This window comes from Pristiophorus japonicus, chromosome 7, assembly GCF_044704955.1.
Source record: "Pristiophorus japonicus isolate sPriJap1 chromosome 7, sPriJap1.hap1, whole genome shotgun sequence".
In the NCBI taxonomy this organism is placed as follows: Eukaryota; Metazoa; Chordata; class Chondrichthyes; family Pristiophoridae; genus Pristiophorus; species Pristiophorus japonicus.
In genome coordinates this window covers 3,555,717-3,578,808 of record NC_091983.1, presented here as the reverse complement: position 1 = coordinate 3,578,808, position 23,092 = coordinate 3,555,717, and the positions used below count along the sequence as shown (strand labels likewise).

The 23,092-nt window shown below is 63.9% G+C and overlaps 1 protein-coding gene across 1 annotated transcript in view; it reads left to right on the top strand.

Annotated features, from left to right (window-relative positions):
• The first annotated feature begins 11 nt into the window (after positions 1 to 11).
• Positions 12 to 23,092, top strand: part of LOC139267031 (pecanex-like protein 1) — a 57,152-nt gene continuing 34,071 nt past the window's right edge. The window contains exon 1 of the mRNA XM_070884686.1: positions 12 to 232. Coding sequence (XP_070740787.1) covers positions 80 to 232 — 153 coding nt within the window. The 5' untranslated portion in view covers positions 12 to 79. The remainder of the gene's footprint in view (positions 233 to 23,092) is intronic.

Genomic DNA, 23,092 nt, shown 5'->3' with positions numbered 1-23,092 from the left:
GAAGGCGGGCGGAGCGGGAAGATGGCGGCGGGCTGTAGCCGGGCCCGGGGAGCGGGTTGAGGGCTGAGGACGGGCCGGGATGGGCTGGGAGCTGGTGGGCCTGCTCCGGCGCGGGGTGTGGGCGGCGCTGACCGGCGGCTGTTACCTGGAGCCCCAACAGGGCGGCTTCGCCAACACCTTCCACCTCTACCTGTGGCTGGCGCTGCTCGCCGCCCCCTTCGTGCTGCACCTGGTGAGTGACGGGGGGAGGGCAGGGCCGTGAGGGGGCTGGGGAGTGGGTCTGGGAGAGGGGTCGGGGACTGGGACTGGGGGAGGGGTCTGGGACTGGGGAGAGGGGTCTGGGACTGGGGAGAGGGGTCTGGGAGAGGGGTCTGGGACTGGGGGAGGGGTCTGGGACTGGGGAGAGGGGTCTGGGAGAGGGGTCTGGGAGAGGGGTCGGGGACTGGGACTGGGGGAGGGGTCTGGGACTGGGGAGAGGGGTCTGGGAGAGGGGTCGGGGACTGGGACTGGGGGAGGGGTCTGGGGAGAGGGGTCGGGGTCTGGGAGAGGGGTCTGGGACTGGGGGGAGGGGTCTGGGACTGGGGAGAGGGGTCTGGGAGAGGGGTCGGGGACTGGGACTGGGGGAGGGGTCTGGGACTGGGGAGAGGGGTCTGGGACTGGGGAGAGGGGACTGGGGAGAGGGGTCTGGGACTGGGGGGAGGGGACTGGGACTGGGGGGAGGGGTCGGGGAGAGGGGTCTGGGACTGGGAAGAGGCGTCTGGGACTGGGGAGAGGGGACTGGGACTGGGGGGAGGGGTCGGGGACTGGGGAGAGGGGCCTGGGGAGAGGGGTCGGAGACTGGAGGGAGGGGTCTGGGACTGGGGAGAGGGGACTGGGGAGAGGGGACTGGGGAGAGGGGACTGGGGGGGAGGGGTCTGGGACTGGGGAGAGGGGTCTGGGACTGGGGAGAGGGGACTGGGGAGAGGGGTCTGGGACTGGGGAGAGGGGACTGGGGAGAGGGGTCTGGGACTGGGGGGAGGGGACTGGGGAGAGGGGTCGGGGACTGTGGAGAGGGGTCGGGGACTGGGGGGAGTGGAGAGGGGTCGGCGGGGACTGGGGGGAGGGGAGAGGGGTCGGGGACTGGGGGGAGGGGACTGGGGAGAGGGGTCGGGGACTGGGGGAGGGGTCTGGGACTGGGGAGAGGGGTCGGGGACTGGGGAGAGGGGTCTGGGGAGAGGGGTCGGAGACTGGAGGGAGGGGTCTGGGACTGGGGAGAGGGGTCTGGGACTGGGGAGAGGGGACTGGGGAGAGGGGTCTGGGACTGGGGGGAGCGGTCTGGGACTGGGGAGAGGGGTCTGGGAGAGGGGTCGGGGACTGGGGAGAGGGGTCTGGGACTGGGGAGAAGGTCGGGGACTGGGGGAGGAGTCTGGGACTGGGGGGAGGGGTCTGGGACTGGGGGGAGGGGTCGGGGAGAGGGGTCTGGGACTGGGGAGAGGGGTCTGGGACTGGGGAGAGGCGTCTGGGACTGGGGAGAGGGGTCTGGGACTGGGGGGAGGGGACTGGGGGGAGGGGTCTGGGACTGGGGGGAGGGGACTGGGAGAGGGGTCTGGGACTGGGGAGAGGGGTCGGGGACTGGGGGGAGGGGACTGGGGAGAGGGGTCTGGGACTGGGGGGAGGGGACTGGGGAGAGGGTCTGGGGAGAGGGGTCGGGGTCTGGGGAGAGGGGTCTGGGACTGGGGGGAGGGGTCTGGGACTGGGGAGAGGGGTCTGGGAGAGGGGACTGGGACTGGGGGAGGGGTCTGGGACTGGGGAGAGGGGTCTGGGACTGGGGAGAGGGGACTGGGGAGAGGGGTCTGGGACTGGGGGGGGGGGGGGTCTGGGACTGGGGGGAGGGGACTGGGACTGGGGGGAGGGGTCGGGGAGAGGGGTCTGGGACTGGGAAGAGGCGTCTGGGACTGGGGAGAGGGGACTGGGACTGGGGGGAGGGGTCGGGGACTGGGGAGAGGGCCTGGGGAGAGGGGGTCGGAGACTGGAGGGAGGGGTCTGGGACTGGGGAGAGGGGTCTGGGACTGGGGAGAGGGGTCTGGGACTGGGGAGAGGGGACTGGGGAGAGGGGTCTGGACTGGGGGGAGGGGTCTGGGACTGGGGAGAGGGGTCTGGGACTGGGGAGAGGGGTCTGGGACTGGGGAGAGGGGTCGGGGACTGGGGGGAGGGGTCGGGGACTGGGGGGAGGGGTCTGGGACTGGGGGGAGGGGTCTGGGACTGGGGGGAGGGGACTGGGGAGAGGGGTCTGGGACTGGGGAGAAGGGTCGGGGACTGGGGAGAGGGGTGTGGGACTGGGGGGAGGGGTCGGGGACTGGGGGGAGGGGTCTGGGACTGGGGGGAGGGGTCTGGGACTGGGGAGAGGGGTCTGGGACTGGGGAGAGGGGTCTGGGACTGGGGAGAGGGGACTGGGGAGAGGGGACTGGGGAGAGGGGACTGGGGACTGGGGAGAGGGGACTGGGGAGAGGAGTCTGGGACTGGGGGGAGGGGTCTGGGACTGGGGGGAGGGGTCTGGGACTGTGGGGAGGGGTCTGGGACTGGGGAGAGGGGTCTGGGACTGGGGGGAGGGGTCGGGGACTGGGGGGAGGGGTCGGGGACTGGGGGGAGGGGTGGGGACTGGGGGGAGGGGTCTGGGACTGGGGGGAGGGGTCTGGGACTGGGGGGAGGGGACTGGGGAGAGGGGTCTGGGACTGGGGAGAGGGGTCTGGGACTGGGGAGAGGGGTCTGGGACTGGGGGGAGGGGTCTGGACTGGGGAGAAGGGTCGGGGACTGGGGAGAGGGGTGTGGGACTGGGGGGAGGGGTCGGGGACTGGGAAGAGGGGTCTGGGACTGGGGAGAGAGGTCTGGGACTGGGGGAGAGGGGTGTGGGACTGGGGGAGAGGTCGGGGACTGGGGGGAGGGGTCGGGGACTGGGGTCTGGGACTGGGGAGAGAGGTCTGGGACTGGGGAGAGGCGTCTGGGACTGGGGAGAGGGGTCGGGGACTGGGGAGAGGCGGTCTGGGACTGGGGGGAGGGGTCTGGGACTGGGGAGAGGGTGGGGATGGGACTGGGGGGGGTCTGGGACTGGGGAGAGGGGTCTGGGACTGGGGAGAGGGGACTGGGGAGAGGGGTCTGGGACTGGGGGGGGGGTCTGGGACTGGGGGGAGGGGACTGGGACTGGGGGGAGGGGTCGGGGAGAGGGGTCTGGGACTGGGAAGAGGCGTCTGGGACTGGGGAGAGGGGACTGGGGGGAGGGTCGGGGACTGGGGAGAGGGGCCTGGGGAGAGGGGTCGGAGACTGGAGGGAGGGGTCTGGGACTGGGGAGAGGGGTCTGGGACTGGGGAGAGGGGACTGGGGAGAGGGGTCTGGGACTGGGGGGAGGGGTCTGGGACTGTGGGGAGGGGACTGGGGAGAGGGTTCTGGGACTGGGGAGAGGGGTCGGGGACTGGAGGGAGGGGTCGGGGACTGGGGGGAGGGGTCGGGGACTGGGGGGAGGGGTCGGGGACTGGGGGGAGGGGTCTGGGACTGGGGGGAGGGGTCTGGGACTGGGGGGAGGGGACTGGGGAGAGGGGTCTGGGACTGGGGAGAAGGGTCGGGGACTGGGGAGAGGGGTGTGGGACTGGGGGGAGGGGTCGGGGACTGGGGGGAGGGGTCGGGGACTGGGAAGAGGGGTCTGGGACTGGGGAGAGGGGTCTGGGACTGGGGAGAGGGGTCTGGGACTGGGGAGAGGGGACTGGGGAGAGGGGACTGGGGACTGGGGAGAGGGGACTGGGGAGAGGGGTCTGGGGACTGGGGAGAGGGGTCTGGGACTGGGAGAGGGGTCTGGGACTGGGGGGAGGGGTCTGGGACTGTGGGGAGGGGTCTGGGACTGGGGACAGGGGTCTGGGACTGGGGACAGGGGTCGGGGACTGGGGGAGGGGTCGGGGACTGGGGGGAGGGGTCGGGGACTGGGGGAGGGGTCTGGGACTGGGGGGAGGGGTCTGGGACTGGGGGGAGGGGTCTGGGACTGGGGGGAGGGGTCTGGGACTGGGGAGAGGGGTCTGGGACTGGGGAGAGGGGTCTGGGACTGGGGGGAGGGGTCGGGGACTGGGGAGAGGGGTGTGGGACTGGGGGGAGGGGTCTGGGACTGGGAAGAGAGGTCTGGGACTGGGGAGAGGGGTCTGGGACTGGGGAGAGGGGTCTGGGACTGGGGAGAGGGGTCTGGGACTGGGGAGAGGGGTGTGGGACTGGGGGGAGGGGTCGGGGACTGGGGGGAGGGGTCGGGGACTGGGGAGAGAGGTCTGGGACTGGGGAGAGAGGACTGGGGAGAGGGGTCGGGGACTGGGGGAGAGGGGTCTGGGACTGGGGGGAGGGGTCTGGGACTGGGGGGAGGGGTCTGGGACTGGGGGGAGGGGACTGGGGAGAGGGGACTGGGGGGAGGGGTCTGGGACTGGGGGGAGGGGACTGGGGAGAGGGGACTGGGGGGAGGGGTCTGGGACTGGGGGGAGGGGTCTGGGAGAGGGACTGGGACTGGGGGGAGTGGTCTGGGACTGGGGGTCGGGGACTGGGGAGAGGGGACTGTGGAGAGGGGTCGGGGACTGGGGAGAGGGGTCTGGGACTGGGGGGAGGGGTCTGGGACTGGGGAGAGGGGTCGGGGACTGGGGAGAGGGGTCGGGGACTGGAGGGAGGGGTCTGGGTCTGGGGAGAGGGGTCTGGGGAGAGGGGTCTGGGACTGGGGGGAGGGGTCTGGGACTGGGGAGAGGGGTCTGGGACTGGGGGGAGGGGTCTGGGACTGGGGGAAGGGGTCTGGGACTGGGGGGAGGGGTCTGGGACTGGGGGGAGGGGTCTGGGACTGGGGGGAGGGGTCTGGGACTGGGGGGAGGGGTCTGGACTGGGGAGAGGGGTCTGGGACTGGGGAGAGGGGTCTGGGACTGGGGAGAGGGGTCTGGGACTGGGGAGAGGGGTCGGGGACTGGGGGGAGGGGACTGGGACTGGGGGGAGGGGACTGGGGGGAGGGGTCGGGGAGAGGGGAGCGGGAGAGGGGAGCGGGGTCGGGGACTGGGGAGAGGGGTCTGGGACTGGGGAGAGGGGACTGGGGAGAGGGGTCTGGGACTGGGGATCGGGGTCTGGGACTGGGGATCGGGGTCTGGGACTGGGGAGAGGGGACGGGGACTGGGGAGAGGGGTCTGGGACTGGGGAGAGGGGACTGGGACTGGGGGGAGGGGACTGGGGGGAGGGGTCGGGGAGAGGGGAGCGGGGTCGGGGACTGGGGAGAGGGGTCTGGAGGGGGAAGGGCTGGGACTGGGAGAGGGGTCTGGGACTGGGGAGAGGGGTCTGGGACTGGGGATCGGGGTCTGGGACTGGGGAGAGGGGACGGGGACTGGGGAGAGGGGTCTGGGACTGGGGAGAGGGGACTTTGGATAGGGGTCTGGGACTGGGGAGAGGGGTCTGGGACTGGGGAGAGGGGCTGGGGATAGGGGTCTGGGACTGGGGAGAGGGGTCTGGGACTGGGGATAGGGGACTGGGGAGAGGGGTCTGGGGAGAGGGGACTGGGACTGGGGAGAGGGGTCTGGGACTGGGGAGAGGGGACTGGGGATAGGGTTCAGGGACTGGGGAGAGGGGTCTGGGACTGGGGAGAGGGGGCAGAGACTGGGGAGAGGGGTCTGGGACTGGGGAGAGGGGGCAGAGGAGAGGGGACTGGGGAAAGGGGTCGGGGACTGGGGAGAGGGTGCAGATGAAAGGGTCGGGGACTGGGGAGAGGGGACTGGGGAGAGGGGTCGGGGACTGGGGAGAGGGGTCGGCGACTGGGGAGAGGGACTGGGGGAGGGGTCTGGGACTGTGGGGAGGGGTCTGGGACTGTGGGGAGGGGTCTGGGACTGTGGGGAGGGGTCTGGGACTGGGGGGAGGGGTCTGGGACTGGGGAGAGGGGTCTGGGACTGGGGAGAGGGGGCAGAGGTGAGGGGTCGGGGACTGGGGAGAGGGGACTGGGGAGAGGGGTCTGGGACTGGGGGGAGCGGTCTGGGACTGGAGAGGGGTCTGGGAGAGGGGTCGGGGACTGGGGAGAGGGGTCGGGGACTGGGGAGAGGGGTCTGGGACTGGGGGGAGGGGTCTGGGACTGGGGAGAGGGGTCTGGGACTGGGGAGAGGGGTCTGGGACTGGGGAGAGGGGTCTGGGACTGGGGGGAGGGGTCTGGGACTGGGGAGAAGGGTCGGGGACTGGGGGGAGGAGTCTGGGACTGGGGAGAGGGGTCTGGGACTGGGGGGAGGGGTCTGGGACTGGGGGGAGGGGTCTGGGACTGGGGAGAGGGGACTGGGGAGAGGCGTCTGGAACTGGGGAGAGGGGTCTGGGACTGGGGGTCGGGGACTGGGGAGAGGGGACTGTGGAGAGGGGTCGGGGACTGGGGAGAGGGGTCTGGGACTGGGGGGAGGGGTCTGGGACTGGGGAGAGGGGTCGGGGACTGGGGAGAGGGGTCGGGGACTGGAGGGAGGGGTCTGGGTCTGGGGAGAGGGGTCTGGGGAGAGGGGTCTGGGACTGGGGGGAGGGGTCTGGGACTGGGGAGAGGGGTCTGGGACTGGGGGGAGGGGTCTGGGACTGGGGGAAGGGGTCTGGGACTGGGGGGAGGGGTCTGGGACTGGGGGGAGGGGTCTGGGACTGGGGGGAGGGGTCTGGGACTGGGGAGAGGGGTCTGGGACTGGGGAGAGGGGTCTGGGACTGGGGAGAGGGGTCTGGGACTGGGGAGAGGGGTCTGGGACTGGGGAGAGGGGTCGGGGACTGGGGGGAGGGGACTGGGACTGGGGGGAGGGGACTGGGGGGAGGGGTCGGGGAGAGGGGAGCGGGGTCGGGGACTGGGGAGAGGGGTCTGGGACTGGGGAGAGGGGTCTGGGACTGGGGAGAGGGGTCTGGGACTGGGGATCGGGGTCTGGGACTGGGGAGAGGGGACGGGGACTGGGGAGAGGGGTCTGGGACTGGGGAGAGGGGACTGGGACTGGGGGGAGGGGACTGGGGGGAGGGGTCGGGGAGAGGGGAGCGGGGTCGGGGACTGGGGAGAGGGGTCTGGGACTGGGGAGAGGGGTCTGGGACTGGGGAGAGGGGTCTGGGACTGGGGAGAGGGGTCTGGGACTGGGGATCGGGGTCTGGGACTGGGGAGAGGGGACGGGGACTGGGGAGAGGGGTCTGGGACTGGGGAGAGGGGACTTTGGATAGGGGGTCTGGGACTGGGGAGAGGGGTCTGGGACTGGGGAGAGGGGACTGGGGATAGGGTCTGGGACTGGGGAGAGGGGTCTGGGACTGGGGATAGGGGACTGGGGAGAGGGGTCTGGGGAGAGGGGACTGGGACTGGGGAGAGGGGTCTGGGACTGGGGAGAGGGGACTGGGGATAGGGTTCAGGGACTGGGGAGAGGGGTCTGGGACTGGGGAGAGGGGGCAGAGACTGGGGAGAGGGGTCTGGGACTGGGGAGAGGGGGCAGAGGAGAGGGGACTGGGGAAAGGGGTCGGGGACTGGGGAGAGGGTGCAGATGAAAGGGTCGGGGACTGGGGAGAGGGGACTGGGGAGAGGGGTCGGGGACTGGGGAGAGGGGTCGGCGACTGGGGAGAGGGGACTGGGGATAGGGGTCTGGGACTGGGGGGAGGGGTCTGGGACTGTGGGGAGGGGTCTGGGACTGTGGGGAGGGGTCTGGGACTGGGGGGAGGGGTCTGGGACTGGGGGGAGGGGTCTGGGACTGGGGAGAGGGGGCAGAGGTGAGGGGTCGGGGACTGGGGAGAGGGGTCTGGGACTGGGGGGAGCGGTCTGGGACTGGGGAGAGGGGTCTGGGAGAGGGGTCGGGGACTGGGGAGAGGGGTCGGGGACTGGGGAGAGGGGTCTGGGACTGGGGGGAGGGGTCTGGGACTGGGGAGAGGGGTCTGGGACTGGGGAGAGGGGTCTGGGACTGGGGGGAGGGGTCTGGGACTGGGGAGAAGGGTCGGGGACTGGGGGGAGGAGTCTGGGACTGGGGAGAGGGGTCTGGGACTGGGGGGAGGGGTCTGGGACTGGGGGGAGGGGTCTGGGACTGGGGAGAGGGGACTGGGGAGAGGCGTCTGGAACTGGGGAGAGGGGTCTGGGACTGGGGGGAGGGGACTGGGGGGAGGGTTCTGGGACTGGGGGGAGGGGACTGGGGAGAGGGGTCTGGGACTGGGGGGAGGGGTCTGGGACTGGGGGGAGGGGACTGGGGAGAAGGGTCTGGGACTGGGGGGAGGGGACTGGGGAGAGGGGACTGGGACTGGGGGGAGGGGTCTGGGACTGGGGAGAGGGGACTGGGGAGAGGGTCTGGGACTGGGGGGAGGGGACTGGGGAGAGGGGACTGGGGAGAGTGGTCGGGGACTGTGGAGAGGGGTCGGGGACTGGGGGGAGGGGACTGGGACTGGGGAGAGGGGTCGGGGACTGGGGAGAGGGGTCGGGGACTGGGGAGAGGGGTCGGGGACTGGGGAGAGGGGTCGGGGACTGGGGAGAGGGGTCGGGGTCTGGGGAGAGGGGTCTGGGACTGGGGGGAGGGGTCTGGGACTGGGGAGAGGGGTCGGGGACTGGGGAGAGGGGTCGGGGACTGGGGAGAGGGGTCTGGGACTGGGGGGAGGGGTCTGGGACTGGGGGGAGGGGTCTGGGACTGGGGGGAGGGGTCTGGGACTGGGGGGAGGGGTCTGGGACTGGGGGGAGGGGTCTGGGACTGGGGGGAGGGGTCTGGGACTGGGGGGAGGGGTCTGGGACTGGGGGGAGGGGTCTGGGACTGGGGGGAGGGGACTGGGGGGAGGGGTCGGGGAGAGGGGAGCGGGGTCGGGGACTGGGGAGAGGGGTCTGGGACTGGGGAGAGGGGTCTGGGACTGGGGAGAGGGGTCTGGGACTGGGGAGAGGGGTCTGGGACTGGGGATCGGGGTCTGGGACTGGGGAGAGGGGACGGGGACTGGGGAGAGGGGTCTGGGACTGGGGAGAGGGGACTTTGGATAGGGGTCTGGGACTGGGGAGAGGGGTCTGGGACTGGGGAGAGGGGACTGGGGATAGGGGTCTGGGACTGGGGAGAGGGGTCTGGGACTGGGGATAGGGGACTGGGGAGAGGGGTCTGGGGAGAGGGGACTGGGACTGGGGAGAGGGGTCTGGGACTGGGGAGAGGGGACTGGGGATAGGGTTCAGGGACTGGGGAGAGGGGTCTGGGACTGGGGAGAGGGGGCAGAGACTGGGGAGAGGGGTCTGGGACTGGGGAGAGGGGGCAGAGGAGAGGGGACTGGGGAAAGGGGTCGGGGACTGGGGAGAGGGTGCAGATGAAAGGGTCGGGGACTGGGGAGAGGGGACTGGGGAGAGGGGTCGGGGACTGGGGAGAGGGGTCGGCGACTGGGGAGAGGGGACTGTGGGGAGGGGTCTGGGACTGTGGGGAGGGGTCTGGGACTGTGGGGAGGGGTCTGGGACTGTGGGGAGGGGTCTGGGACTGGGGGGAGGGGTCTGGGACTGGGGAGAGGGGTCTGGGACTGGGGAGAGGGGGCAGAGGTGAGGGGTCGGGGACTGGGGAGAGGGGACTGGGGAGAGGGGTCTGGGACTGGGGGGAGCGGTCTGGGACTGGGGAGAGGGGTCGGGGACTGGGGAGAGGGGTCGGGGACTGGGGAGAGGGGTCTGGGACTGGGGGGAGGGGTCTGGGACTGGGGAGAGGGGTCTGGGACTGGGGAGAGGGGTCTGGGACTGGGGAGAGGGGTCTGGGACTGGGGGGAGGGGTCTGGGACTGGGGAGAAGGGTCGGGGACTGGGGGGAGGAGTCTGGGACTGGGGAGAGGGGTCTGGGACTGGGGGGAGGGGTCTGGGACTGGGGGGAGGGGTCTGGGACTGGGGAGAGGGGACTGGGGAGAGGCGTCTGGAACTGGGGAGAGGGGTCTGGGACTGGGGGTCGGGGACTGGGGAGAGGGGACTGTGGAGAGGGGTCGGGGACTGGGGAGAGGGGTCTGGGACTGGGGGGAGGGGTCTGGGACTGGGGAGAGGGGTCGGGGACTGGGGAGAGGGGTCGGGGACTGGAGGGAGGGGTCTGGGTCTGGGGAGAGGGGTCTGGGGAGAGGGGTCTGGGACTGGGGGGAGGGGTCTGGGACTGGGGAGAGGGGTCTGGGACTGGGGGGAGGGGTCTGGGACTGGGGGAAGGGGTCTGGGACTGGGGGGAGGGGTCTGGGACTGGGGGGAGGGGTCTGGGACTGGGGGGAGGGGTCTGGGACTGGGGAGAGGGGTCTGGGACTGGGGAGAGGGGTCTGGGACTGGGGAGAGGGGTCTGGGACTGGGGAGAGGGGTCTGGGACTGGGGAGAGGGGTCGGGGACTGGGGGGAGGGGACTGGGACTGGGGGGAGGGGACTGGGGGGAGGGGTCGGGGAGAGGGGAGCGGGGTCGGGGACTGGGGAGAGGGGTCTGGGACTGGGGAGAGGGGTCTGGGACTGGGGAGAGGGGTCTGGGACTGGGGATCGGGGTCTGGGACTGGGGAGAGGGGACGGGGACTGGGGAGAGGGGTCTGGGACTGGGGAGAGGGGACTGGGACTGGGGGGAGGGGACTGGGGGGAGGGGTCGGGGAGAGGGGAGCGGGGTCGGGGACTGGGGAGAGGGGTCTGGGACTGGGGAGAGGGGTCTGGGACTGGGGAGAGGGGTCTGGGACTGGGGAGAGGGGTCTGGGACTGGGGATCGGGGTCTGGGACTGGGGAGAGGGGACGGGGACTGGGGAGAGGGGTCTGGGACTGGGGAGAGGGGACTTTGGATAGGGGTCTGGGACTGGGGAGAGGGGTCTGGGACTGGGGAGAGGGGACTGGGGATAGGGGTCTGGGACTGGGGAGAGGGGTCTGGGACTGGGGATAGGGGACTGGGGAGAGGGGTCTGGGGAGAGGGGACTGGGACTGGGGAGAGGGGTCTGGGACTGGGGAGAGGGGACTGGGGATAGGGTTCAGGGACTGGGGAGAGGGGTCTGGGACTGGGGAGAGGGGGCAGAGACTGGGGAGAGGGGTCTGGGACTGGGGAGAGGGGGCAGAGGAGAGGGGACTGGGGAAAGGGGTCGGGGACTGGGGAGAGGGTGCAGATGAAAGGGTCGGGGACTGGGGAGAGGGGACTGGGGAGAGGGGTCGGGGACTGGGGAGAGGGGTCGGCGACTGGGGAGAGGGGACTGGGGATAGGGGTCTGGGACTGGGGGGAGGGGTCTGGGACTGTGGGGAGGGGTCTGGGACTGTGGGGAGGGGTCTGGGACTGGGGGGAGGGGTCTGGGACTGGGGAGAGGGGTCTGGGACTGGGGAGAGGGGGCAGAGGTGAGGGGTCGGGGACTGGGGAGAGGGGTCTGGGACTGGGGGGAGCGGTCTGGGACTGGGGAGAGGGGTCTGGGAGAGGGGTCGGGGACTGGGGAGAGGGGTCGGGGACTGGGGAGAGGGGTCTGGGACTGGGGGGAGGGGTCTGGGACTGGGGAGAGGGGTCTGGGACTGGGGAGAGGGGTCTGGGACTGGGGAGAGGGGTCTGGGACTGGGGGGAGGGGTCTGGGACTGGGGAGAAGGGTCGGGGACTGGGGGGAGGAGTCTGGGACTGGGGAGAGGGGTCTGGGACTGGGGGGAGGGGTCTGGGACTGGGGGGAGGGGTCTGGGACTGGGGAGAGGGGACTGGGGAGAGGCGTCTGGAACTGGGGAGAGGGGTCTGGGACTGGGGGGAGGGGACTGGGGGGAGGGTTCTGGGACTGGGGGGAGGGGACTGGGGAGAGGGGTCTGGGACTGGGGGGAGGGGTCTGGGACTGGGGGGAGGGGACTGGGGAGAAGGGTCTGGGACTGGGGGGAGGGGACTGGGGAGAGGGGACTGGGACTGGGGGGAGGGGTCTGGGACTGGGGAGAGGGGACTGGGGAGAGGGTCTGGGACTGGGGGGAGGGGACTGGGGAGAGGGGACTGGGGAGAGTGGTCGGGGACTGTGGAGAGGGGTCGGGGACTGGGGGGAGGGGACTGGGACTGGGGAGAGGGGTCGGGGACTGGGGAGAGGGGTCGGGGACTGGGGAGAGGGGTCGGGGACTGGGGAGAGGGGTCGGGGTCTGGGGAGAGGGGTCTGGGACTGGGGGGAGGGGTCTGGGACTGGGGAGAGGGGTCGGGGACTGGGGAGAGGGGTCGGGGACTGGGGAGAGGGGTCTGGGACTGGGGGGAGGGGTCTGGGACTGGGGGGAGGGGTCTGGGACTGGGGGGAGGGGTCTGGGACTGGGGGGAGGGGTCTGGGACTGGGGGGAGGGGTCTGGGACTGGGGGGAGGGGTCTGGGACTGGGGGGAGGGGTCTGGGACTGGGGGGAGGGGTCTGGGACTGGGGGGAGGGGTCTGGGACTGGGGGGAGGGGTCTGGGACTGGGGGGAGGGGTCTGGGACTGGGGGGAGGGGTCTGGGACTGGGGGGAGGGGTCTGGGACTGGGGAGAAGGGTCTGGGACTGGGGAGAGGGGTCTAGGACTGAGGAGAGGGGTCTGGGACTGGGGAGAGGGGCCTGGGGAGAGTCGGGGACTGGGGAGAGGGGTCTGGGACTGGGGGGAGGGGTCGGGGAGAGGGGAGCGGGGTCTGGGACTGGGGAGAGGGGTCTGGGACTGGGGAGAGGGGACTGGGGAGAGGGGTCTGGGACTGGGGAGAGGGGTCTGGGACTGGGGAGAAGGGTCTGGGACTGGGGGGAGGGGTCTGGGACTGGGGAGAGGGGTCTGGGACTGGGGAGAGGGGACTGGGGAGAGGGGTCTGGGACTGGGGAGAGGGGACTGGGGATAGGGGTCTGGGACTGGGGATAGGGGACTGGGGAGAGGGGTCTGGGGAGAGGGGACTGGGACTGGGGAGAGGGGATAGGGGTCTGGGACTGGGGAGAGGGGACTGGGGAGAGGTGTCTGGGCCTGGGGAGAGGGGACTGGGGATAGGGTTCTGGGACTGGGGAGAGGGGTCTGGGACTGGGGAGAGGGGGCAGAGGAGAGGGGTCGGGGACTGGGGAGAGGGGTCGAGGAGAGGGGTCGGGGACTGGGGAGAGGGGTCGGGGACTGGGGAGAGGGGTCGGGGACTGGGGAGGGGTCGGGGACTGGGGAGAGGGGTCAGGGACTGGGGAGAGGGGTCGGGGACTGGGGAGAGGGGTCTGGGACTGGGGAGAGGGGGCAGAGGAGAAGGGTCGGGGACTGGGGAGAGGGGTCGAGGAGAGGGGTCGGGGACTGGGGAGAGGGGTCGGGGACTGGGGAGAGGGGTCGGGGACTGGGGAGAGGGGTCGGGGACTGGGGAGAGGGGTCGGGGACTGGGGAGGGGTCGGGGACTGGGGAGAGGGGTCAGGGACTGGGGAGAGGGGACTGGGGAGAGGGGACTGGGGAGAGGGGACTGGGGAGAGGGGTCGGGGACTGGGGAGAGGGGTCTGGGTCGGGGACTGTGGGGAGGGGTCGGGGACTGTGGGGAGGGGTCGGGGACTGTGGGGAGGGGACTGGGGAGAGGGGTCGGGGACTGGGGAGAGGGGTCGGGGACTGGGGAGAGGGGTCTGGGACTGGGGGGTGGGGTCGGGGACTGGGGAGAGGGGTCGGGGACTGGGGGGAGGGGTCGGGGACTGGGGGGAGGGGTCGGGGACTGGGGGGAGGGGTCGGGGACTGGGGGGAGGGGTCGGGGACTGGGGGGAGGGGTCGGGGACTGTGGAGAGGGGTCGGGGACTGTGGAGAGGGGTCGGGGACTGTGGAGAGGGGTCGGGGACTGTGGAGAGGGGTCGGGGACTGTGGAGAGGGGTCGGGGACTGTGGAGAGGGGTCGGGGACTGTGGAGAGGGGTCGGGTTGGGGAGAGGAGTCGAGGCCAGGGGTGAGGGGTCGGGTTGTGCAGAGGGGTCGGAGACTGGGGAGAGGGGTCGGGGCCAGGGGTGAGGGGTCGGGTTGTGCAGAGGGGTCGGGGGCTGGGGAGAGGGGTCGAGGCCAGGGGTGAGGGGTCGGGTTGTGGAGAGGGATCGGGGACTGGGGAGAGGGGTCGGGGACTGGCGAGAGGGGTCGGGGGCAGAGGAGAGGGGTCGGGGACTGGGGAGAGTGGCCGGGGGCAGGGGAGAGGGGTCGGGGGCAGAGGAGAGGGGTCGGGGGCAGAGGAGAGGGGTCGGGGGCAGGGGAGAGGGGTCGGGGGCAGGGGAGAGGGGTCGGGGGCAGGGGAGAGGGGTCGGGGACTGGGGAGAGGGGTCGAGGCCAGGGGTGAGGGGTCGGGTTGTGGAGAGGGGTCGGGGACTGGGGAGAGGGGTCGAGGCCAGGGGTGAGGGGTCGGGTTGTGGAGAGGGGTCGGGGACTGGGGAGAGGGGTCGAGGCCAGGGGTGAGGGGTCGGGTTGTGGAGAGGGGTCGAGGCCAGGGGTGAGGGGTCGGGTTGTGGAGAGGGGTCGGGGACTGGGGAGAGGGGTCGAGGTGAGGGGTCGAGTTGTGGAAAGGGGTCGGGGATTGTCGAGAGGAATTGGGGAGATGGGCAGGGGTGAGGGGTCGGGTTGTGGAGAGGGGTCGGGGACAGGGGTGAGGGGTCGGGTTGTGAAGAGGGGACAAGGGAGGGGTCGGAGATTGTCGAGAGGATTGTGGAGAGGGGTCGGGGAGAGGGTCGGGGATTGTCGAGAGGAATTGGGGAGATGGGCCGGGGAGAGGGGTCGAGGCCGGGGGTGAGGGGTCAGGTTGTGGAGAGGGGTCGGGGAGAGGGGTTGAGGCCAGGGGTGAGGGGTCGGGTTGTGGAGAGGGGTCGGGGGGAGGGGGAAGGGGTCGGGGATTGTCGAGAGGAATTGGGGAGATGGGTCGGGGACAGGGGAGCGGGTTTGGGGACATGGGAGAGGTGCATGGTCATGGGGATGGAGCAAAGGCAGGGCATGAGTAAGGGGACGGGGCAGGGCCAGGGAGGGGGAGGTGAGAAGCGGGTGGTGCCAGTTGAAGAAGGGACTGAGTCAATGTGATGAGGAAAGGGTCATGTTAATGGGTATTCACATGCAGAAGGGCCTGTGTTTTGGAAGGGATGGGGTTAGAAGGGACTAGGATATAGGAACAGGATGAGGCCATTCAGACCCTCGTGTCTGTTCTGCTATTCACTGAGATCATGGCTAATCTGTATGCTGACTCTATCCCTCTGCTTTGGCTCCTTATCCCTTAATACCCTTCTTTAGTCCTCCCTGTGAGTGGACGTTGCTGGCAAGGCCAGCATTTATTGCCCAACCGCTGCAGTCCTTGTGGTGAAGGTGCTCCCACAGCGCTGTTAGGGAGGAAGTTCCAGGATTTTGACCCGGCGACGATGAAGGAACAGTGATATATTTCCCAAGTCAGGATGGTGTGTGATTTGAATGGGAACTTGGAGGTGGTGATGTTCCCATGCGCCTGCTGTCCTTGTCCTTCGAGGCGGTGGAGGTCGTGGGTTTGGGAGGTGCTGTCGAAGAAGCCATCGCGAGTTGCTGCAGAGCATCTTGTAGATGGTACACACTGCAGCCAGGGGGCGCCGGTGGTGGAGGGAGTGAGTGTTGAAGGTGGGGGATGGAATACTCTCCACTTGCCTCATGAGTGCAGCTCCAACAACACTCAAGAAGCCAATCAAGCGGGCTGCTTTGTCCTGGATGGTGTCGAGCTTCTTGAGTGTTGTTGGAGCTGCACTCATCCAGGCAAGTGGTGAGTATTCCATTTCACTCCTGACTTGTGCCTTGTAGATTGTGGAAAGGTTTTGGGGAGTCAGGAGGCGAGACACTCACCGCAGAATACCCAGCCTCTGACCTGCTCTTGTTGCCACAGTATTTATGTGGCTGGTCCAGTTAAGTTTCTGGTCAATGGTGAGCCCCAGAATGTTGATGAGGGATTCAGCGATGGTGAAGGAGAGATGGTTAGACTCTCGCTTGTTGGAGATGGTCATTGCCTGGCACTTGTGTGGTGTGAATGTTACTTGCCATTTACCCATCCAAGCCTGAATGCTGTTCAGGTCTTGCTGCATGCAGGCATGGACTGCTCTATTATCTGAGGAGTTGCGAATGGAACTGAACATGGTGTAGTCATCAGCGAACATCCCCACTTCTGACCTTATGATGGAGTGAAGGCTAGCAAAAATCTATTGATCTCAGATTTAAAATAATTAATCGAACTATCAGCTACTACTTTTTGTCGGAGAGAGTTCCACACTTCTATCAACTTCTACGTGAAGAAGCCTTTCCTAACTTCTCCCCAAATGGCCTGGCTCTGATTTTAAAGTTATGTCCCCTTATTCTAGACGCCCCCAACATTCTCTACCTATCCTATCGATTCCTTCCAAATCCTGCAAACCTCAATCGAATCACCCCTTGACCATCTATATTTTATGGACTGCAAGCCTGGTTTAGGTCATCTCTCCTCATCACCTTGGAGCCCTGGTAACATTCTGGGGAATCTGCACTGCATTGCTTTTTCCAAGCCCAATATATCCTTCCACAGGTGCTGTGCCCAGAACTGCCCAGTGCTCCAGGTGTGGTCTAACCAGAGCTTTGTATTGCTGCAGCTTAACCTCCCCTTTATATTCTAACCTAAAGTTATTTAAAGACAACTCGGATCGATTCTTTTTTGGTCCAAAATGAAAACCTCACACTTAGCTGTGTTGAAATTTAGCTGCCACAGTTTTTCTCACTCACTTAATTTATCAGTGATTCTGTGATTTTAAACTCCCATCTATACTACTTACTGTGCCACCAATCTTTGTGTAATCGGCAAACTTGGATTATATGGCTCTCATCATCATCATCATCATAGGCAGTCCCACGGAATCAAGGAAGATTTGCTTCCACTCCTGAAGTGAGTTCTTTGGTGGCTGAACAGTCCAATACGAGAGCCACAGACTCTGTCACAGGTGGGACAGACAGTGGTTGAGGGAAAGGGTGGGTGGGACTGGTTTGCCGCATGCTCCTTCCGCTGTCTGCGCTTGATTTCTGCACGCTGTCGGCGACAAGACTCGAGGTGCTCAGCGCCCTCCCGGATGCACTTTCTCCACTTAGGGCGGTCTTTGGCCAGGGTCTCCCAGATGTCGGTGGGGATGTTGCACTTTACCAGGGAGGCTTTGAGGGTGTCCTTGTAATGTTTCCTCTGTCCACCTTTGGCTCGTTTGCCGTGAAGGAGATCCGCATAAAGCACGTGCTTTGGGAGTCTCATGACTGGCATGCGGACAATGTGGCCTGCCCAGTGAAGCTGATCGAGTGTGGTCAGTGCTTCAATGCGGGAGATGTTAGCCTGGACGAGGACGCTGGTGTTGGTGCGTCTGTCCTCCCAGGGGATTTGTAGGATCTTGCGGAGACATCGTTGGTGATATATCTCCAGCGACTTGAGGTGTCTACTGTACATGGTACATGTCTCTGAGCCATACAGGTGGGCGGGTATTACTACAGCCCTGTAGACCACGAGCTTGGTGCTAGATTTGAGGGCCTGGTCTTCGAACACTCTCTTCCTCAGGCGGCCGAAGGCTGCACTGATGCACTGGAGGCGGTGTTGAATCTCCTCATCAATGTCTGCTTTTGTTGATAAGAGGCTCCCGAGGTATGGGAAATGGTCCACGTTGTCGAGAGCTGCGCCATGGATCTTGATGACTGGGGGGGGCAGTGCTGTGCGGCGAGGACAGGCTGGTGGAGGACCTTTGTCTTATGGATGTTTAGTGTAAGGCCCATGCTTTCGTATGCCTCAGTAAATATGTTGACTATATCCTGGAATTCAGCCTCAGAATGTGCGCAGACGCAGGCGTCGTCCGCGTACTGTAGCTCAATGACAGAGGTTGGGGTGATAAGAACATAAGAAATAGGATCAGGAGTAGGCCATATGGCCGCTTGAGCCTGCTCCGCCATTTAATACGATCATGGCTGATCCGATCATGGACTCGGCTCCACTTCCCCGCCCGCTCCCCATAACCCCTTATTCCCTTATCGTTTAAGAAATTGTCTGTTTCTGTCTTAAATTTATTCAGTATCCCAGCTTCCACAGCTCTCTGAGGCAGCGAATTCCACAGATTTACAACCCTCTGAGAGAAGAAATTCCTCCTCATCTCAGTTTTAAATGGGCGGCCCCTTAGTCTAAGATCATGCCCTCTAGTTCTAGTCTCCCCCATCAGTGGAAACAACCTCTCTGTATCCACTGTGTCAAGCCCCCTCATAATCTTATACGTTTCAATAAGATCACCTCTCATTCTTCTGAACTGCAATGAGTAGAGGCCCAACCTACTCAACCTTTCCTCATAAGTCAACTCCCTCATCCCTGGAATCAACCTAGTGAACCTTCTCTGAACTGCTTCCAAAGCAAGTATATCCTTTCATAAATATGGAAACCAAAACTGCACGCAGTATTCCAGGTGTGGCCTCACCAATATCGTATACAGCTGTAGCAAGACTTCCCTGCTTTTATACTCCATCCCCTTTGCAATAAAGGCCAAGATACCATTGGCCTTCCTGATCACTTGCTGTATCTGCATACTATCCTTTTGTGTTTAATGCACAAGTACCCCCAGGTCCCGCTGTACTGCAGCACTTTGCAATCTTTCTCCATTTAAATAGTAACTTGCTCTTTGATTTTTTTCTGCATGACATCACACTTTCCAACATTATACTCCATCTGCCAAATTTTTGCCCACTCACTTAGCCTGTCTATGTCCTTTTGCAGATTTTTTGTGTCCTCCTCACACATTGCTTTTCCTCCCATCTTTGTATCATCAGCAAACTTGGCTACGTTACACTCAGTCCCTTCTTCCAAGTCGTTAATATAGATTGTAAATAGTTGGGGTCCCAGCACTAGACATTTTGTCAGGAGTAGGGTACCGCTGGAGTTGGCTTTCCCTACCTCCTCTCTGCCAATCACACCTCCCCAGAGGGCTGTGTCTTTGCCGACCCTGGTGTTGAAGTCAGCTAGGATGATCAGTTTGTCGCGAGCGGGGACGCGGGACAGGGATGTTTCGAGGTTGGAATAAAAACCCTTTTGGTCTTATCCGTTGCATCGAGTGTTTGGGCGTACGCACTGATGACTGTGGCGCATTGGTTCCGCGATAGGGTGATACGGAGAGTCATGAGGCGTTCGTTCACCCCGCAGGGGGAGTCTTTGAGGCGGTCGGCCAGCTTATTCTTGACGGCGAAGCCGACTCTGTGGAGGCGGCGTTCTGTCTCTGGTTTCCCTTTCCAGAAGAAGGTGTAACCTCCACCTTGCTCCTTGAGTTGGCCTTCCCCTGCCCGCTGGGTCTTGCTTAGGGCTGCGATGTCGATATCAAAGCGTCTTTAAGTTCCGGGGCAACTATCGCGGTGCGGCGTTCCGGCCTGTCGCTGTTGGGATTGTCTACGAGGGTCCTGAAGTTCCAGGTCCTGAACTTCATGGAGTGAAAGATGCTTGTTTGCGTAAATTCTTTTAACGTGGGGTGGCCGTTGCACACCGGCCACCACCTGGGTTTAGCTGAGCAAGGTCTTGGTCCAATGGCAAGGGGGTCCAAGACGACTGGCGACTGAGCCGATGGTGAGATGTTGGCCCCAAGCTCGGCGCCGAGTAGCGCCCTTGATGGTCGATGGCCCGAGGCTTGGTTGGAGGCAGGCATTGGGAAGGTCAGTTGTCCGCTGGAGTTCCGGGTGGGAGCTCAACAAGGAGTGTGAAAATGGAAGAGTCATAGCCTTGATGCTCACCAGTAAAAGAGGCCAAGTCACCAGTGGGGAAGGAGAGGTCCAGCTGTCGCCAAGGAGAGAGATGAGAGCCCACTGCTGGAGGGATGTAGACCTGCCGCTGGAGGGTGGGGGCGGTGCGTGATGTCCCGGTCGCCTGGTCAGAGGCACACCTGCTCGCCGGGCTTCGTCGTGAGTAACCCGGTTTCAAATGACTGAAAATGTTGCTAATAAAACACACCAAGCTATTTTCTACTTAGATTGGGGTACAGGAAAAAAAAAATTCAGCGGAAGACCTTCAGGGGAAACCATTGAGGTAAGTCGCTGTGAACGTTTTTTTTTTAATTTACTAATCTTTTTAGGATTTTCATACCTGCCGTCGGGGACAGACCAGCCTCCCCGCAGCGGCCCACCCCCCGTTCTGGTGCCGACTCCCGCCCGCACCAATCTGGCATCTCGGCGGGCGGGAGGCCACTTACGCCACTCGGCCGTCCGTTGATGTCAGCGGGCGCTTCCCGGCGGCTCTCGCCCGCTCCAGGCCACATCGAAAGTGGCACTGGGCGGATCTGCAGGACAAACGTCGGTGGCACTGGGCGATGATGAGATCAATTTTGGCCCCATGGAATTGAAGGCAAATTATTGATCTGGTTAGGAGATTGGTTAGGCGGGAGAAGACAGGAACTATGGGTAATGGGTATTTATTCAAGTTGCAAGGAAGTGACAAGAAGTGTTCCACAACGATCTGTGCTTGTGCCTCAACTATTCAATATATTTATTAATAGGAGCAGGAGTAGGCCATTTGGCCCCTCAAGCCTCTCCGCCATTGAATAAGATCATGGCTGATCTGATCATGGACTCAGCTCCACTTCCCTGCCCACTCCCCATAACCCTTTATCATTTAAGAAACTATCTATCTCTGTCTTAAATTTATTCACTGTCCCAGCTTCCACAGCTCTCTGAGGCAGCAAATTCCACAGAGAAGAAATTCCTCCTCATCTCAAGTTTTAAATGGACGGCCCCTTATTCTAAGATCATGCCCTCTAGTTCTCGTCTCCCCCATCAGTGGAAATATACTCTCTGCATCCACCTTGTCGAGCACCCTCATAATCTTACACCTTTTGATAAGATCACCTCTCATTCTTCTGAATTCCAATGAGTAGAGGCCCAACCTACTCAACCTTTCCTCATAAGCCAACCCCCTCATCTCCGGAATCAACCGAGTGAACCTTCTCTGAATAGCCTCCAATCCAAGTATATCCTTCCTTAAATACGGAGACCAAAACTGTACGCAGTACTCTAGGTGTGGTCTCACCAATACCCTGTACAGTTGTAGCAGGACTTTTATACTCCATCCCCCTTGCAATAACACAATAGAGAGCCATTGCCGGTACGTGCTCCCACCCCTCCCTGTGGTAGCGAGTTCCACATTACTTTCTCGGGCTCTCGGTTTGAAGTGGGGTTGGCCTACCCTGCCGGGCAGGAGGACCTGCTCTGCTCTCGGGCCCGCAGGCTGGGCTGGGCTGTGCTGAATCAGGTCGACCTTACTCTCAGCTGTTCGCTGCCCAAGTGCAAAAGGCCGATTCAGGGAACGAAGGCGTTCGGGCCCCCGACGGCGTCCAAATCTCTCCCCGGCGGTGTCCAGGCGTTCGGGCCCCCTTCGGGGACGACTGGGCCTCTACTTCCCCGCAGTGCTCCAGGTGTGGTCTAGCCAGGGCTTTGTGCAGCTGCAGAGGGCTGGCAGCACCCATAGAACAGTACCAAGGGAGGTCGCTTACTACTGACTTTCATTTCATTTTAAACTTTTAATCAAATTGGGAAACTTTTAAACAACTTGGGAAAACTCTTTTTTAAACTTTGGGAGAAACTTTAAAAAAATGTTCACAGCGACTTACCGCAATGGTTTCCCCTGAAGGTCTTCTGCTGGATTTTTTTTTGATGCTTTTAATTTTTAGGCCGTCGACCTTCTGTGGGCCTGACTCCATCCTCGGCGGCACTTGGGCAGCAAGCGCCGTTGCCACCGAGACTGAGAGCTCCCGCCGGCTGCTGCCCAGATTGGCGGTGTACATCGCAGATTTGCTGCCCGCCGACCTTCGAGGGACCTGAGTGATGAAAACCCCGCCCAAAGAACCGTCAGGGACCACGGCGGCCAGCAGCAGTCCTTTGGGAGGCACTTGGATGGGCGGGGGGCCTTCACCAAATTTGGGCCCACGAGCTTTAATTTCAGCTATTTACAATCAATATTAATGACTTCGATGTGGGGACTGAGTGCAATGTATCCAAATTTGCTGACGATGCAAAGCTAGATGGGAAAGTAAGTTGTGAGGAGAACCTAAAAAGGCTTCAAGTGGATAGACAGGCTAAGTGCGTGGGCAAGAACCTGGCAGCTGGAATATAACGTGTAGAAATGTGACGTTATCCACTTTGGTAAGAAAAATAGAAAAGCAGAGTATTTTTTAAATGGTGAGAGGTTGGGAAATGTTGGTGTTCAGAGAGACCTGGGGGTCCTAGTACACACATCACTGAAAGTTAACATGCAGGTACAGCAAGCAATTAAGAAAGCAAATAGTATGTTGGCCTTTATTACAAGAGGATTAAGTATAAAAGTATGTCTAACTGCAATTATACAGGCCCTGGTGTGACCATACCTGGCGTGTTGTGTACAGTTTTGGTCTCCTTACCTAAGGAAGGATATACTTGCCATTGACCGAGTGCAACGAAGGTTCACCAGACTGATTCCTGGGATGGGGGGATTGTCCTATGAGGAGAGATTGAGTAGACTAGGCCTATATTCTCTAGAGTTTAGAAGAATGAGAGGTGATCTCATTGAAACATAAAATTCTTAAGGGACTTGACAGGGTGGATTCAGGGAGAATGTTTCCCCTGGCTGGGAGTCTAGAACCAGGGGTCACAGTCTCAGAAGAAGGGGCCATTTAGGGCTGAGATGAGGAGAAATTTCTGCACAGAGATAGTGAATCTTTGAATTCTCTACCCTAAAGAGCAGTGGAGGCTCAGTCTTTGACTATATTCAAAGCAGAAATTGATAGATTTTTGGATACTAAGGGACTCGAGGGATATGGGGATCGGGCGTGAAAGTGGAGTTGATGTCGAAGATCAGCCATGGCTGTGCAGGTTCGAGGGGCTGAATGGCCTACTCCTGCTCCTATTTCTTATGTTCTAACAGACTCTTGTGTGGAACCTTATCGAATGCCTTCTGGAAGTCTATATAAACAACATCCATTAACATTTCCCCTTTCTACTATTTTAGTTACTTCCTCAAAAAATTCAGCTAGGTTCATTAGACATGACCTACCCATTACAAATCCATGTTGACTCTTTAATCAGCCCAAATTTCTCAAAGCGCTCAGTAACTCTATCCTGAATTATAGATTCCAATAAGTTCCCCACAACAGATGTTGGACTACCAGCTCTATAATTTCCTGGCTTCTCTCTTTCACCTTTCTTAAATAATGGAGTACCATTTGCAATTTTCCATCTAAAGGGACCATTCCTGAATCGAGAGAGCTTTGCAAGATTATGGCTAAAGCATCTGCAA